The 17,130-nt window shown below is 37.9% G+C and overlaps 1 protein-coding gene across 4 annotated transcripts in view; it reads left to right on the top strand.

The window, feature by feature from the left end:
- Nucleotides 1-17,130, top strand: part of MACC1 (MET transcriptional regulator MACC1) — a 96,651-nt gene that overhangs the window by 34,392 nt on the left and 45,129 nt on the right. For all 4 annotated transcript variants that reach the window (XM_072650868.1, XM_072650865.1, XM_072650866.1 and 1 more), the window contains one exon: nt 6,692-8,700. In XM_072650868.1, the coding sequence (XP_072506969.1) occupies nt 6,692-8,700 (2,009 nt within the window). The remainder of the gene's footprint in view (nt 1-6,691; nt 8,701-17,130) is intronic.

The raw sequence follows: 17,130 nt of genomic DNA, 5'->3' as shown, positions 1-17,130 counted from the left end.
CCCCTAATTTGCTAATGGTATCACTCTTTATGGCTAAATCATATACCCATTTTGACCCTATCTTGATACTATATCTAGTTTCTCCCAAACTGCTGTCCAGTTTTCCTAGCAGTTTTTGTCAAATAGTGAGTTTGAATCTTTGTGTTTATCAAATATATGATTACCATGATCAAGTTTCCTTTTGTTTATTGTGTACCCAATCTATTCCACTGATCTACCACTATGTTTCTTAGCCAGTACCAGATTGTTTTGATAATTACCGATTTGTGATACACCCTGACATTTGGTACAGCTAGGCAGTCTTCCTTCATGTTTTTTTTTTCATTAATCCCTTAATATTCTTGACTTTTTGCTCTTCCATATGAAGATAATTACTTTTTTTAAGCTGTTCTTGAAAGGTTTTACTTTTTAAAATCATATCACACTCAGGTCTACTCCAATCTTTCTTATAAACTACTTAATTACTAGTAATAATTTTAGACATAGGTTTTGGATTTTCCATGCATAAACAGTAAACATTCTATCCTTATTGAGTCCCTTGTAGTTGGTTATTGGTATGTACCTTATATTTCTCTTGGTTCTTCTATGTCAAATCTTCTCTTGAGTTCAAGGTTGTTGTTGTTGGTTTTTTTTAACAGAATCCTGAAAATCTGACAGTTGAGAAGATGTCCATTTTTTTCCATTCAAAATGATTCTTAGTTTTGCTGGATATGATATTTTTGTTCAGAAGCCCAGTTCTTTTATTTTTCTTTATATAGTGATCTAAGACCTGTGATCTTTTAGGTCACCAGTGCTAGATCTTATGTGATTTTAATTGTGGTCCCATCATATATAATTGTTGGTTTGCTCATAACATTTTGTCCTTGATTTGGGGGTTTCAGATTTTAACTATAATATTCCTGTGAGATTTCCTTATATGATCTCTTGCAGTTGGTGTTCTGTGGATTTTTTTCTGTTTCTACTTTCCCCTCTTGTTCTAATGCTTCAGGGAAATTTTTAAAAATTATTTCTTATATTATTGTATCAAGATTCTTTTTTTTATCAGAACTTTCAGGTAACCCAATTATTCTTATGTTTTCTCTTCTTGATCTGTTCTCTAGCTCCATTGTTTTTCTTGTAAGATGTTTCACATTTTCTTCATATATATATATATATATATATATGTATACATGACACCTTCACAAATATTATTTTAATTTATGTTAACATGACCCCTTATCAAACGTATTTTTATAGCATTATGTTCTGAAAAAGGTGCAGTTAACATTTCTGCTTTTTTGCTTTTAGATGTGAGGTTTTGTAAACTAATACTTAATCAGTTTTTGTGAAGGTGCCATGTATAGCTGAGAAAAAAAAAAAGATGCTTCTTTCTATTCCTATTCCGTTTCCTTCAGAGGTCTATATCGGACTTTTCTAAGATTCTATTTGTCTTTTAACTTCTTTCTAATTTATTTTATGGTTAGATTTATCGAGCTCTGAGAAGGAGAAAACGAGGTCTCCAACTTCTACAATTTAATTATCTATTTCCTCCTGTAATTCATTTGACTTTTCCTTTGAGATTTTGGATGTTATGTCATTTTGTGCATATGTCCTTGGTATTGACATTACTTCATTGACTATATTGCCTTTTTAGCAAGATGTGGTTTACCTGCTTATCTCTTTAGTTAGATCTATTTTTGCTTTTGCTTTGACTGAGATCATCATTGCTGCACCTGCCTTTGATTTTTACATCAGCTGAGGTATAACATATTCTGCTTCAGCTGCTTATTTTAATTCTCTGTGCTATTTTAAGTGTATTTTTGTAAACCAAATAGTATTGGATTCTGGTTTCTAATCCATTCGTCTGTATACCTCCATTTTATGGGTGAGTTCATCCCATTAACTCTATGATTCTCCTCCATTTATTTTGTGTTTATCCTCCTTTCTCTTTTTGTCCCTCCTTTAAAGTGTTTTGTTTCTGATCACTGCCTTCTTTTAGCCATCCTCTCTTTTATCACCCCTCTCCCTGTCCTTTATCACCTTCCACTCCTACTTCCCGGTTGGGTGATAGATCTCTATACCCAATTGAGTATGCATATGTATGTGTGCACATAGATACATCTATACATACATATGCATAAATACACAATGCACACTATGCACTTGTGTATATATGCATATACACATACATATATGTATGTAGATATGTATATGTTTGCTTGTGTGTGTATATATATGTGTGTGTTTCCTTTTTGAAGTGATTTAGGTGCCAGTGAGGTCCAAGCACTGCACCCACACAATTTCCTCCTTTTTAATGTAAAAGTTCCTCCTTGGCGTGCATCTTTTATGTGAGATAATTTCTCCCCATTTTTCCTGTACTTTTCCCTTTCACTCAGGATAACCTTCTTTCTCACTCATTGATTTTTTTACATCATTCCAATATATTAAACTCACTTCTGCACCCTTTCTCTATGTAGAATCCTGCACTAGTAATGATAAAATTATTAGAATTTATATGTATCATTTCCCATATAGAAATGTAAATAGTTATACTTTACTGAGTGCCTTATGATTTCTCTTTAATGTTTACCTTTTTATGTTTCTCTTGAGTCTTATGTTTTAAAATCATATTTTCTAACCAGCTCTAGTCTTTTCATCAAAAATGCTTGAAATCCTCTATTACAGTAAATATTGTTTTTTCCCTTGAAGAATTATACTCTCTTTTGCTTTACGTTTCATTCTTGGTTATAATCCCAGCTCTTTTTGCCTTCTGGAATATTGTCTTCAAAACCCTCTACTCCCTTAATGTGGTATCTGTTAAATCTTGTGTGATCCTGCCTATGGATCCACAATATTTGAATAGTTTTTTTTTTTTTCCTGGATGCTTGAAGTATTTTCTCTTTGATGCAACAGCTCTAGAATTTGGCTATAATATTCCTGGGAATTTTCATTTGGGGATTTTTCTCATGTGGTGATGGGTAATTTTTTTTCCTCCTATTTCTATATTATTCTGGGTCTGGGACATGAGGGAAATTGTCCTTGACAATTTCTTGAAATATGAGGTACAGGAATTTTCTTTGATCATGGCTTCCAGATAGTATGATAATTCTTTTTATTTTTTTAAATGTTGCTGTTAATTTATGGAATAAAACAAGCATTTCCATAACATAATATAACAAAAAAGATGATTGTGCATTAGACAGCAAATCTACTTTGCAAAACTTGCTATTCCTTTCAAACATCCCACAAAACTGTAATGTAAATTTCATTTTTTTCTTCCCTTACCCCACCCTAGAGACAACACAAAGAAGTACACACACACACATGCACACACACAAATTATTTTATACATATTTCTACTTATTAGTATATCTACTTATTAGTTCTTTCTCTGGATGCACAATAATTCTTAATTATCTTCCTCCTCAGTATGTTTTCCACATCATTTAATTTTCTGCTTTGACATTTTTTTCATTTTTCACTTTGTTTATGTCTCATGGAATCATTAGCTTCCACCTGCCCAATTCTAATTTTTAAGATATGCTTTTCTTCAGTGAACTTTTGCACTTGATTTTCCATTTGGTAAATTTTATTTTTAAGGAGTTATTTTCATCAGTGAAGTTTTGTACTTCTTTTTTTTCCCCTTTTGGCCAACTCCTCTTTTTTAGGTTTTATTTTCTTGACTCTTCCCTCTATTCCCCTTCTACTAAGCTGTTAGTTGTTGTTTCATAATTTTCTTACCTTGCTTTTATTTTGTTACTTAAATTTACCTGTACCACTCTTATTTGATTTTGAAAAAAAAATAATCTCTTCCAGGAATTCTTGTTGGGCTTGTGTCCAATTCTGTTTTCTTTAAGGCTTTGCTTATAAATGCTTTGACTTTATTGTCTTTTCCTGAGTTTGTTTTGATCTTCCCTGCCACTATGGTTGCTTTTTTTTTGGTTGGGTTCTTCTTTTGGTTTGCTCATTTTTCATAGCTCATTTTTTGATTTTAATTTTATGTTAAAATTGGACTCTTTTCCTGGAATGACAGTAAGAGGGCAGTGACATTGTCCCAACTTTCAGGCTATTTTTTTACACTACTGTTTTCAGAGCTAATTCTAGGGTTTGAAAGTTTTTGGTGTTTTCAAAGTGGTGTGATATGTGGAGAGTTGTGGTCACTGCTCTCCTGATCTGCTCTCTTGTCCTTACCAAGGAAGGGCTCCTGATCCCTTAGGATTTCATTTGATACTGCTCCTTGGCGTGGTAACTTTGTGGTTGGAAATGATACTGCTGTTCAGGGTCCCTGCTCCTCTTTGACTTTAAGTATTCCTCTCTGATCTTTGGACCCAGAAGTGAGGATAGGAAATGGAGTTGCCAAGCAGCATGTGTTCTTACATCCAGTGCTAGCAAAGGAGTCTTCTTTAATCTCTTTTACACTGGTTGCCCTGTCTCCTCATTGTCTCTGGCTTGAGAGTGCTCACAGCTACTTCTGTCACCACCACCTAATTCCACCACTGGCATTGAATTCACATGTACTGCAGGTTGACCCCCACCCCAGCATCACAGACCCCTCTTTCTGAACTTCTAAATTGTCATGGGTTAGAAGAATGTCTCATTCTGACCTTTTGTTGACTCTGTCTTTCCAGATTTCAATGTAATAAACTATGTTGAAGTTTTTTGGAGGGGAATATTGGGAGAGATCAGCTGAGGTTTTCTCTACTCTGACATCTTGGCTCCACCTAGTACTTCTCTTTTATGTCATTACCTCTCCTACCTTACATGGCTGTTCTCTCATGTCTAGAATGTACTCCTTTCTCACTGCTGCCTCATTCCTAGCTTCTTTCCAAGCGCAGATCTTATGCTGCCCCAACACAGGGAATTTCCTGGTCCTTCAGTTGATAGGAATCTCTCTCCCTTTTGAAGTTCTTTTGGATAACTTTATTTCAAGTAAGAAGGAACCTCAGAATACATAAAGTCCAGTTCCCTCATTTTACAGATGAAGAAACTGGCCCAGAAAAGCAAGAGGTTTGCTTCAGGTCACACAGGCAGAAAGCATTAAAGGTAGGATTTGGCCTGGTTGTGCATGATAACCCATGTATATGTTAGATCCTCTCCTCCCTCCCCCAGTAGAATATAAGCTCTTTGAGACCAAATAGTTTTTCACTTTGCATACCCTCCTCACTCATCACAGTGCCTGGCACTTTCTTTAATAAATGCTTGATAAATTCAACTGAAAGACTTTCCAAAGAAAGTACTCAAACAAGTCACAAAGAATATTTTAAAATTCTTCTAAAATGTTTAAAAAGAAAATTTTGTGAGTGCACAATGGGTTAAAATACTCATTAATAACATAGTCTGAGGAAGCTGCCCAGAGAAGGCATTTTAGGGATCAGTGAAATCTGGAAATTCCAAAGTGTAGGGGAAGGAAGGCATGACCATACAGCCAAAGGCTCAGAGGAGAGGTTCTGTTCTTGGTTTGAAATTTTCCATAATGCATATATCCATAATGGAAGAAAATTCCATATTAATGGCATTTCAATGGTCTTCTGAGTTACTAGACATTTCCATGGCAATCTATCCAGTTATTCAATTAGCTAATCAATCCACAGCCTTTTTCATTACCTTTTAAGTGGTAACAACTTTACTTCTTTCTGAAGACTGAATTATTTTACTTACTAAGTTCTGACTGTATACAAATCACCCAGTGCCTCCAAATGCTGCTTATTTCAAGTATATCAGTATGATAATTTTGTAGACATATAGTATATTCAGCCTCTACTCAAAATTTTCCTCCAGAAGTTCATTAATTTGAGATAACCCTGTCTTCTTAAAGGTCATAGCAGAGAACAAAGTCTGGGGACTCCACCAGACTGGAGGCATATGGTGTTTAGGGCTCTGAGAAACAAAAGAAAACATTGGCTGACATTCATCTAATATTTTAAGGTTTGCAACGTTCTTTACAACCTTTACAATCTTACTATGTCCTAACAATAGTACCATTCATGAAAAAAAATGACAGAATGCCAAACATACGGATCTTTGGAAACAGCTGACTAGTAAACACATTTATGGGTTCTACTACAGAAGATTACTGGCATGTAAGAACATCCTAAATCAGAGAAATAGAGAATTAATCTGGGACAGGGCCAGGCTCTTTGATTCCATTGGTATTGGGGACTCCCTGTACCAATGCATGCTATCACTTTTGCTGAAACAGATTCTTAGTTTCCTAGACACTGACAAATTAAGTGATTTATTCATGATCACAAAGCTAGTATATATCAAAGGTAAGACTCAAAGCCTTTTTGTCTGGCTCTTAAGCCAGTTCTGTCCCTCTAAAAATCAAGTAAAATTAAATAAAATTCTGATTATTCTATTGATTAAGAGGAAAGAGATTGAATCTATTCTTCTTTAAACTAGAAACAATTCCTTCTTTCTTATAAATACTTGATTAGATTCATAAATGAGAATCTCAAGATTAAATGGAATTTTAAGACTGTAACTATCTATAATAACAGAAATCACAGGAAGAAGGTTTTCCCTTCTTTCCCTAAGACTTAAAAATTGACCAAACCTAAAACTGCTTTTGAAATTCATGGTCAGATCCTGGAGGGTAAATAGCAAGTTTTAAAACAAAGTAAGCTCTCGTTGTTGAAATATGATAACGTTTGGGTCATAGATTGATCTGAGGATGTTTACTCACCTTTATTTTTGGGGTTTTCAAAACCAGATTACCAAGACCATGAGTTTCCTGATTGGCCTGATGTTAGTCCCCAGCATACCAGTCCCATTTCCAAGACAACGAATCCATTCTGGAATGAACTCTCTGCTTCTAACCCATTCTTAGATGACATAACTCAGTTAAGAAATACTGAGAAGAAGACAAACATGTCCATTTTAAAAGAAGACCCCTTTCTCTTCTTTCGAGAAGTGGAAGAAGATAGTTCTTCTGGTGATGAATTAAATGTCCACCAGTTGCTCAGGAAGTCTTCATCAAAGAAATCTGGGAAATCCAAGAGTGTTTCAGAACTTTTGGACATTATTGATGGGACACTAACTACAGAGATGTCTGACCAGATTTTACCTCATGACATGGAGTGGCTTCAACATGACCGGGAGGCTTATAAAATGGCCTGGTTAAGTCAACGTCAGCTGGCTCGATCATGCCTGGATTTGAACACGAGTCACAGTCCAGGTTGGGCTCAGACACAAGTGGCAGACACTGTTATTGTTTGTAAGTTGGACCACAACGGAGGCTCAGTGCAGCTGCCGGGATCACATATCACTGTGCATGTGCCTCAGGGCCACGTAAGAACTGGAGAGTTCCAAGAAGTTACCATGAGAGCTTTCCTAGACCCTCCAAAAAACCTGAATCATGATCTATCATGCACTGTGAGCCCACTGTTGGAAATTAGGTTAAGCAACCTTAATACATTGGAAGCCATTTTGTTAGAAATGAAAATCTCAGCTGAAGTGAGACAGGACCCTTTTAGCCAAGTCATGGGGATGCTGACTTGTTTATATAGCTCTAATAAAGGAGGACCTTTCACAGAACTCAGTACCTGCTACATTTACAATGACACAATCCAAGTGAAATTATTGGAGTTGAGTCATGTAATGTACATAGTGGTCACAGCTCAAGCCAAAGCCATTCAGGCACCAGTCACAAGTGTGTGGAATTATATCCACAGAACTATTTATGTTGGAATTTATGGTCCCAAATACATCCACCCCAGTTTCACTGCCATCTTTACTTTATGGGGACATAGCTATATGCCAAGCAAGCTCACCATTACTGATATTAACAGGAGTGGGAAAAATGTGTCTCCAGTTGTATTTCAGCTCTGGGGAAAGCATTCCTTTTTGCTTGACCATCCCCATGACCTACATATTTCAGTCTTCTCAGATGATCTAGATTTTGAAGTGAAAGAAGATAATCAAAGGAAAGAAATTAAACAAGAGCAGCTGAAAGCTGGAGAAGTCATCCACCAACAATTTCTGTTCTCTGCAACAGACAGCAAGACCTTGCACTCATTTGTGTTCCTGGTTCAGATCCATATTCCCAATGAGAACCCCATACAGTTTTATGTACGGACACCTGACCCAGCTCCCAACTTCATTAGGATTCCCACTCAGTCAAATGCTTTGAAAATGGAAGAAATCAAGTGCTACCCTTCGTCCCCAGTACTGCCTGCTCAATATCCCAAGTTTCAAGATAAAACACTGCACTTTATCAATTATGGTGTAACTTTGAAAACAGTGTTAAGGCAGAGCAAGATTGATTACCTCTTAGAATATTTCAAAGGGGACACCATCGCCCTTCTTGGAGGAGGCAAAGTAAAAGCTGTTGGTCAGACCAAAGTCAAGGAATGGTACATTGGAGTCCTACGGGGAAAGCTTGGTCTTGTGCGTTGCAAAAATGTCAAAGTGATTTCTAGGGAACAAGTAATTGATATGTCAGAGAATACATTTACAACCCAGAAACTTCTGGAACAGGCTGCCATGCCCTTTAAGAAGATGACCTACATCTATTCAACTGTACTGACCTTGGTATCTGAAAAAATTTTGGACTGGAAAGCTTTAGCTGATGCACTGGGCTATTCACAGCTGACGGCAGAAGATTTTGATAAAAATCAAGTTGACAAAGAGACAGAAAGAGTGTCTTATGTTGTCAAGAAGTTGAAGGAAGATTGTCATGCAGACAGAAATAGGAGGAGTTTTCTTTATGAACTTGTGGTCGTAAGTATTGCTTGGGTGCTTTTTTTTTAAACAAAGACTTTGTAACATAATAAATGTATTAGCATTCCTTTCAAAATGATGATAAGGAATAGGTTAATTTACTTCCAGAAGTTAGCAAATTAAGTTATTATATGCCACTAGAGTCTAGATACAAGGCTATTCCTTAAGTTAAACATTCAGTTGGATTTTTTTCAGAACAATTCCCCTCCTCTAAGCATCCTATTCTTCTTTTGAAGGAATAAAGATTCAGTGTATGGTAAGACATAACATTTAAAGAGGTTTACTCTTCTTTTTTCTCAAATATTTAGACAACTTCTATTACCTCAAAGTAAATTCATTTCCTAAAACTAAATAATAGCAGGGCCATGGAAAGCACAATTTGACCATTTAACCTGTTAATTCATTGGAGATGCATTTTCAGTGTGTGTGTGTGTGTGTGTGTGTGTGTGTGTGTGTGTCTGTGTGTGTGTGTGTGTGTCTGTGTGTCTGTGTGTGTGTCTGTGTGTGTGTGTGTGTCAGTGCCCTTTAATTTTGGATTTTGAAATACATCAAGTCCTGGATCTGTAGTCAGAAATACCTGGGATCAAAACCTGCCTCAGAGGCTTACTAGTTGCGGGAACCTGAGGAAATAATTTGACTTCCTAGTTCTTCATTTTTCTCATTTGTAAAATAAAGGGGTCATCCATGATGAATTCTAAAGGCCTTCCCTAAACTTCTGATCCTATGATTTGACAAATTAAAATCTTTATAATCCATGGGTAAGAGAAAACGGTTGGCAGCTAGGAGAGTGGCCTTGGAATTGAATGGACTTAAGTTACAGATCCACCTCTGACACATACTGTGTATGCGATCACATAACCATCTACTCTTTAAGAGTAGATGTTACAAATGAGATATTGAGCTGCATTATGGATGGGGAACTGGGAGTCTTGGGAGATTCCCACAGCAATCAAATCACAGAACTGGACCCCAAACTACAAGAGAATTCCATGGAAACTGTTAAACAGTTACTGTCCATCAAGTCCTCATCTTGGCACAGAGAGAATACTTGTGTTCTCAAAATTCTTGCCAGTGGAAAAGATGCTTTAATAGTTTCCACCAAGATGTAAAGATTTTGATTAAGGATCATATATGTCTATTCTATTCATGTCATCTTAGGATCAGTCTCACTACTTCTGGATAGACAAATTACCAGATTGGTTCAGGAGGTCACTTTTTAGGCAGAGCAATCCAAGACGACTTTCTATTAAATCATCAGCGGGGAGAGTGTTCTAATCAAGGAAACAATGAACGCCTATATCAATGAATCAACAAAGATTTATTGAATGCCTGGATGCTAAGGATACAAAGATTAGTCCTTGCCTTTAAGGAGTTTACTCTGTATCACGGGAAGTCCCAACTAATAATAATTAATTAATACTGTGAAGTGATCACATTATGCAGAATCATACTGCATATGTCCATTGACTACAACCAATTGCCATATTTTGTTGTTGTTCAGTTGTTTTAGTTGTGTCTGACTCTCCCTGACCCCATTTGGGTTTTTTTGGCAAAGAAACTGGAATGATTTGTCATTTCTTTTTCTAACTCATTTTACAGATGAGGAAACTGAGACAAACGGGATTTAGTTACTTGACCTGGGCCACATAGCTAGTAAGTGTCTGAGGCTGGATTTGAATTAAGCAGATGACTCTTCCTGAATCCAGACCTGACGTTCTACCCACTATGGCACCTAGCTGCCTCATGACCATATTTTACATAATTATAATTTTGGAAAGTGTGAATTCACATACATTTGATCATTTTATTGGATTTGTTATTAGCAATCATTGGGATCTTACTATACATATATAGGTATTTACAAATAGAAACTAGACACTTTTTAAGGGAATGAGTAAGGAGTTGGAGAAATCAGAGAAAGACTTATGCCAATGTGGAGCTTGAGTTTAGTCTTAAAGCAAGCTGAAGAAGTTGGAATAATGAAGGAGTGTATTCGAGGAATAGGGACAACCAGTGTAAATCTGGTAGAAGGATTTTAATTTGTCAAATCATAGGATCAGAGGTTTAGGGAAGGCCTTTAGAATCCATCATGGCTGACCCCTTTATTTTACAAATGAGAATAGTGAAGAACAGAGAAGTCAAATTATTTCCTCAGGTTCCCACAACTAGTAAATGTGAACCAGCATGTCAATGAAGCAAGCATGTATACAGTTTTTTACTCCTGCAAAGCACTTTGCCTATGTAGATTCATTTGATCTTCACAGTGACCCTATGGAGTAGTAGGTTCATGATTATCCCCATTTTCCAGATGAGGAAACTAAGGTTTTAATGACCTGCCTGAGATCACACAGCTAGTGAGTTTTTGAGGAAGGATTCAAACTTAAATTCATCTTTACTCTAAGTCCCATCCTTTATCCACTGGGTCACCTAATGTCAGCAGCATTATGGATAGAGGGTCTTGTGTGAAGAATGGTAGGAAATGGAGGATCCTTGAACCCTTCAAGTAAATGAAGTTTTTTGTGAATACATGAGACCTCAACTTAGTTTAATTTATTTTCTCTAAAAACAGGAATCTCCAGATTAACAATCCCTCTTGAGTAAAATCTCAAGTCTGCACACCAGACTGTTGGAGCATGGCTTAGAATTAGGCCCAAAGGAAGTAGGAGATCCTTGCCGCTTCCTCAGAGAAAGGGATTCATAACTAATATAAGAGAAAAAAATCACAAGAACATGAGGGCTATTAATATAAAGTATGGAATTCTATGCTCACATGACCTGGGTTCCTATTAGCATGGTTGCTCCCTACAGATGTAGAGCTCTACTCATCTCTGGCTTAGTATAAGATTTTCAAGAGTTGTTCCTGCCAGAAAATTGAAAGTCAGCCTGACTGTAGAAAATCTGGTATTGAGTCCCCCCCAACATAGCTAGACTGGGTCATCCCTGTACGCATACTGGTAAACCTCCCAACTTGACTCTGCCTTCTGGAACTCAACTGCCAAAGGCATCAGGAACCCAAGTCACCTCCATGTCCTTCAGAACCTGCAGAGGAAGCTTTTAGGCTATAAACACATGCAAATAGTCATACTGATATTTGCTTCTAGTGCAAACTTGGCCAAATCATCCAGCCTCATTTCCTCATTTCCAAAAAGAAGAATTTGGGCAATCTGGACCCTAAAGTTCCTTTCAACTCAAAATCTCAGGCTCTGTTAGTTAGTGTTAGTGTGATCTGTGTATATCATATATGTAATTGTCTCTGAATGTGGTATATAGAATACACATGGATGCCTAGTTGTGTATTCTCTTTCCTAGTAGTAGAACAAGGGTCATGTTTTCTTCTTTCTTTGAATCCCCAAGGTCAAATATAGTACTTGGCAGATAGAAAGTGGTTAGTAATTGTTAGCTGACTGACCAAGTAAGTGCTAGGCTCTTAAGAGGCAGAGAATGATAGAAGCGAGGAAAGAATTCAAAGTGATGACATAAGCAATGGGTGTGACCACGGTGAGGAAGCTCAAGTGGCTAAACAGGCAACCAGTAGCTGGGGGTACCATCTCTAAGGCCTGGTAACCCCTTTCCTTTTCCTGATCCTATGTATCTAAGAAGAGGTCAAGCATGTGTAAGCTATGTAGAATGCAGACCAGGCTTTGTACAATTATTTTGGCACTTAGTGGTCACACAATGAATTCATCTGTCCACATCTATCATTTGCTCTCTTTGGAAAGTCTGACCAGGCTGCCCAACCCCATTAAGGTGAAACTAGCCTGGTATTGGCAGACTGTTGTATGAGAGAAATCTTTACCTCTGTCATAGGCATGCCCCAAGGGAAAGACCACTGCCTCAGGAAGGTGAGCTGCCAAGGTGGAGCCTTTGGGAACTCAGAGTACCAATAATCCACCACCAAACTCTTTGGCTTTTAGGCAGAAATCCCCAAGTAGTTGTCTATGTGAACATGGATGAAGAAGGCATAACTGAATAAATATACAAAAGGGAAAAAAACTCTTCCAGAAACCTTCTTTGGACCTGAAGTACACAAGCAGGGTACATAGATGGGAGTCCCACATGGTCAGTGGCCACCCTTCCCCATTCTGTTCACACTCTCCAAATCTCACTGCAGTGTCCAAGTAACAGGTCTGGTCTTAACAACATATTTCTGCTCCTTCTTCCCTTAATATACCCAGCAATGACTTCCTCCCTGTTTCACTGGTATAGAAATGTTGGTGAGCTTCTGGAAAAAAAAAAAAACTGAGCTCTTTCCCTGTGCCCATCCATGTCCATTGGTTGCTCCATTACCTGGCTCTTGCCAACTTGACTGGCCTTTCCACAAGAAAGGTATTTGGCCAACAAAGTAAACAAGGTAAAAATTTCAACATCCTAGAAATGAACTGTCTTTGTATTCCAGCTCTCCCCACATGTGCTGAATCAATATTTTGAGTTGTGCTGCACAGGTATATTCTCAGCTCATTTTAATGAGGATGTGTATTGTTTAATATCATGGCAAAGATCGTTAAAGTAGAAGTTGTTTTTGGAAACACAGTGAAGAAATATCAGCACTGGTGCAAGGCATTGGTCTGCCCTAGGCAAGGTTTGAAAATTGTATACTCTCTTGAGTTTGGAAATTATATCCTGTGTATTTTACTCTTGATGAGAGGTTTTCAGCCGATGCTCAAATCTATATACTTTGAATTATTCCAGAAACTAAATATCTGTGGGCAATGGAGGGTGAAAATGTTTGGCATCAAAATTGGGTATTTATTCAAAGTAATATGAAAAGTGCCTCTCATGGAATCCAACCTCTAGCCTTAGCCCTGCCTGTGCACACTCTCCCTCCCACTTTGATAAGACTGGTCTGCTAGTTTCAGAAGGGTTTTGACTAGAACATGCCTGACCAAAGAAGAAGAAAATGTACATGAGCTGTAGAAGACAGAATAATGAGAATTGAATTACATGGTGGAAATCATAACTACATGTGGAATAGCTCATTAGCTGCAGCACCTCACAATGTGCCCATTGAAGGCTGAATTGCACATTTGTCTCACTTCTTTTGTTGGCCTAAAAATGTTTACATGAACACAACTGTAATGTCTCTGGATTTTAAGACTTAATGACTATAATATATTGAATTTCTGTAATTGCTACAGAGTTTGGCTTCAGGGCTTTTTGTTGAATTGTTCAGTCATGCCTGACACTTTGTGACCCCATTTGGGCTTTCTTGGCAAAGATACTGGGGTGCTTTGCTATTTATTTCTCCAGCCCATTTTTTTTTTACCAGATTAAAAAACTGAGGCAAACAGGACTTGCCCAGGGTCACACATTTAATAAGTATCTGAGGCCAGATTTGAATTCAGAAAGACAAATCTTTCTGACTCTTGGCCTGGCACTCTATCTACAGACTGTGGGAAATGAATATGTGAGTCCTTGGGAGGTATAGGGCAGGATGAACACATAAAGAAGTGCATTTATTCTGTAAGTCCAGGTTCCTGGGATTTAACATTGGTGTACCCGCTGCAAAACTCAGCCACAGGAATATGGGCTCTGAGTTTGGGAGAAATGGGTTCAAAGGGATATGAGAATGATGTTGCACCTCAAAGGACAAGAGGGATAATGGTGAGGGAAAAGTGGCCTTTGGATAATTGTCTGAGATCAAGAACTAGTTTGCTGACAGCAGTAGTTTACAATGGTAGCCTTTAGGCCACAATCTCCATACCTTCTATGTTCCATCCCTACACACTCCTGAAGGAGACCAGGTCCAAGATAGCAGGCTTCATTTGTGTGAGGGTTCCAAGTTCATTGTTGCTTTATTTTCTGAATAAAATTTAAAAAAGATAATATATTTTGGTTTTCCATCCAGATACATTCCTCCCATCCCTTGTAACTAACTAACCAAACCAACCAAACAAAAAAAAAATCAACAAATAAGGAAAAGATATGAAAACACAAATGCAATTCAGCAACTCTATGAATGCATCACTCTCAGTCTGATAGTGCGCAGTAGGTCCACCTCTGCAAAGAAAGGAGGGAAGTACATTTTCTCCTTTCTTCTTCTAGGGTCAAGCTGGATCTTCATAAGGACATATTGCCCATTTCTTTTCAGCATGATTACCACAAGTTAATGAGCTAAGCTCATAGGTGCTAGGTTGTACTAATGGGCTCTTGTGGTTATGCAAGTCAGTGTGTGTGTGTACTTGTGTATTTGACTATATGCTTCTGAGTATTTATGTCAAATACTGACTACAGTATTGACTGTATGTGTCTGAGTATAGAGAGATGTTTGGTGATTTTTTTTCTTAACACAGCAGAGTTGGGTGGATTTATCTTTACGTTTTATAATTGAGACCATTGATGAACAGAGAGATTTTGGGAGTTTTTGAAGGCATCTACACAGGGAAAGGATTGGGTAACAAAGCAAAGCAAAAATGTAGGGGGAATAAGGGTAAGAAACACATTTGATTTTTCATTTCATAAGACAATGTTGCACGTCTTAACTTCAGAAGTACATTAGAACCTTTCCTAGAAAATAATAGGTGTGTCTCAGTTTATTCAACAGATTGATCTTTGAAAAGCCATTCATGCATAAAATTTGGGCAAAAATCTGAGTCATAGAAAAGCTAAGGAAGGTTGCTATTAGAAAAAACTGTGTACAGTTTATTGAAAAATGTTGGGTCGTTTTTGGTAAAATCCTGAATTATGCCCTAATTTCAGGGACATATTAGATATTTTGTCTGTGAAGCCAATAATCAATTAGGAATCATTTATTAAGCACTTCCTATGTGGCTGGCACTGTGTTAAACATCCTATAAGAAGAACCGCCAAACCTCAATGACAAGTGATATGTTACTGCTTCCAAGTTTACGAAGTTCTTTATGTTGTCAGAGAGGTCATCAGTAAGTCAGCAAGCATTTGCTGTCAGACACAGGATGTATAAAAGAAAGGTAAAAATAATCCTGCCCTCAGGAAGCTCAAATTTTAATAGGATAGACAATGTATAAATAATTACTTGTGTATAAGATACTTAGAGGGTAGATACTGAATGACCTCAGAGGAGAAGGCATGAGCAGCAGCAGGGACTGGGAAATACCTTTTATAAAATCTGGTCTTTGGGTTGAACCTTGAAAGAAGCCGGGAAACTGAGAGAAAAAGGTGAGGAGGGAGAGCATTTGAGTCATGGAGGACAGAAAATGCAAAGACCTGGAGAAGGGAACTTAGTATCATGACTGAGGAAGAGGAAGAGGCAAGTGGTATTGTATCATGGAGAATATGGAAGAGAGTAAGGTCCAAGACTGGAAAGGTATGAAAGGACTTCATTATGAAGGACTTTACATTACAAAAGATGTATCTGATCCTAGTGGTAATAGCAGCTGAGTGAAGGATTGCGTAGAGTAAAGTAAACTGTGGCAGACCCATTAGAATGCTACTGCAAGAATCTCATTAAACCAGTGCGGGGCTGAACAAAGGTGGCTGTTCTCTGAGGGAGACAAGGGCACATATATGAGAGTTGTAAAGGTTGAAATGTGAAGTCAGCAACTGACTGGATTGTGGGTGTGCAAGGATGATGCTGAGGTCACGAGTCTGGATGATTGACAGGATCAAGGTGTCTTTAGGTCTGATAGGAAAGATCAAAATGGGGGAGAGTTTGAGGTGAGGGGAAGATAATGATTCTGCTTTGGACATGTTGAGTGTGATATGCCTACAAGACATCCACTTCAAGATGTCCAGATCTATTCATTAATAGTGCCATACGTAGCAGTGAGGTTAAGGGGGTGAGAATTGAGAAAAGATCGTTAGGTTTGTCAATTAAGAGGGCATTGGGAACTTTGCAGAGGAGAATCCATCCTCTGCTCAGTTGTCCAACTGATTTTCCCACGTCACCTACCAATCAGTAAACTCCAAGTAGCTCCCTATTTTTTCCAGGCTCAAAGACAGCATCCTCTGTCTTTAAAAGTGTTTCATAACCTGTTCCTTCCTACCTTTGGGGCAGCTAGGTGTTGCAGTGGATAGAGCATCAGTGCAGGAGTCAGGAGGACCTGAGTTCAAATATCACCTCAGACACTTGACACTCACTAGTTTTGTGACCTTGGGCACTTAACCTTGGGGTTAAGTCACTTAACCCTACTTGCCTCATCCTGGGTTATCTCCAGTCACCTGAGGAATATCAGGTCACTGGATTCAGATGGCTCTGGAGGAGAAGTGAGGCTGGTGACCTGCACAGCCCTCCCTCACTCAAAACAAAGTTAAGTGCAAGTCATGTCATTATTTCTCTGATGGCATGGTCTTCTTCAGCAATGAAGGACAAACACACACTACCTTTGCAGTCTTCTTTACCCCTTCCTCCCCTCCATCTTCTCTGCTAGACACACTGGCCTCTTTGTTTTTCTTTGTACTCTAAACTCTTACCTCACAACTTCAACCATTTTTGCTGCAGACAGCCATCCCTGG

The sequence above is a fragment of the Notamacropus eugenii genome, chromosome 3 (genome assembly GCF_028372415.1).
Source record: "Notamacropus eugenii isolate mMacEug1 chromosome 3, mMacEug1.pri_v2, whole genome shotgun sequence".
Taxonomy (NCBI): Eukaryota; Metazoa; Chordata; class Mammalia; order Diprotodontia; family Macropodidae; genus Notamacropus; species Notamacropus eugenii.
Note: the sequence above shows the minus strand (reverse complement) of the source record. Positions and strands in the feature narration are given on the sequence as shown.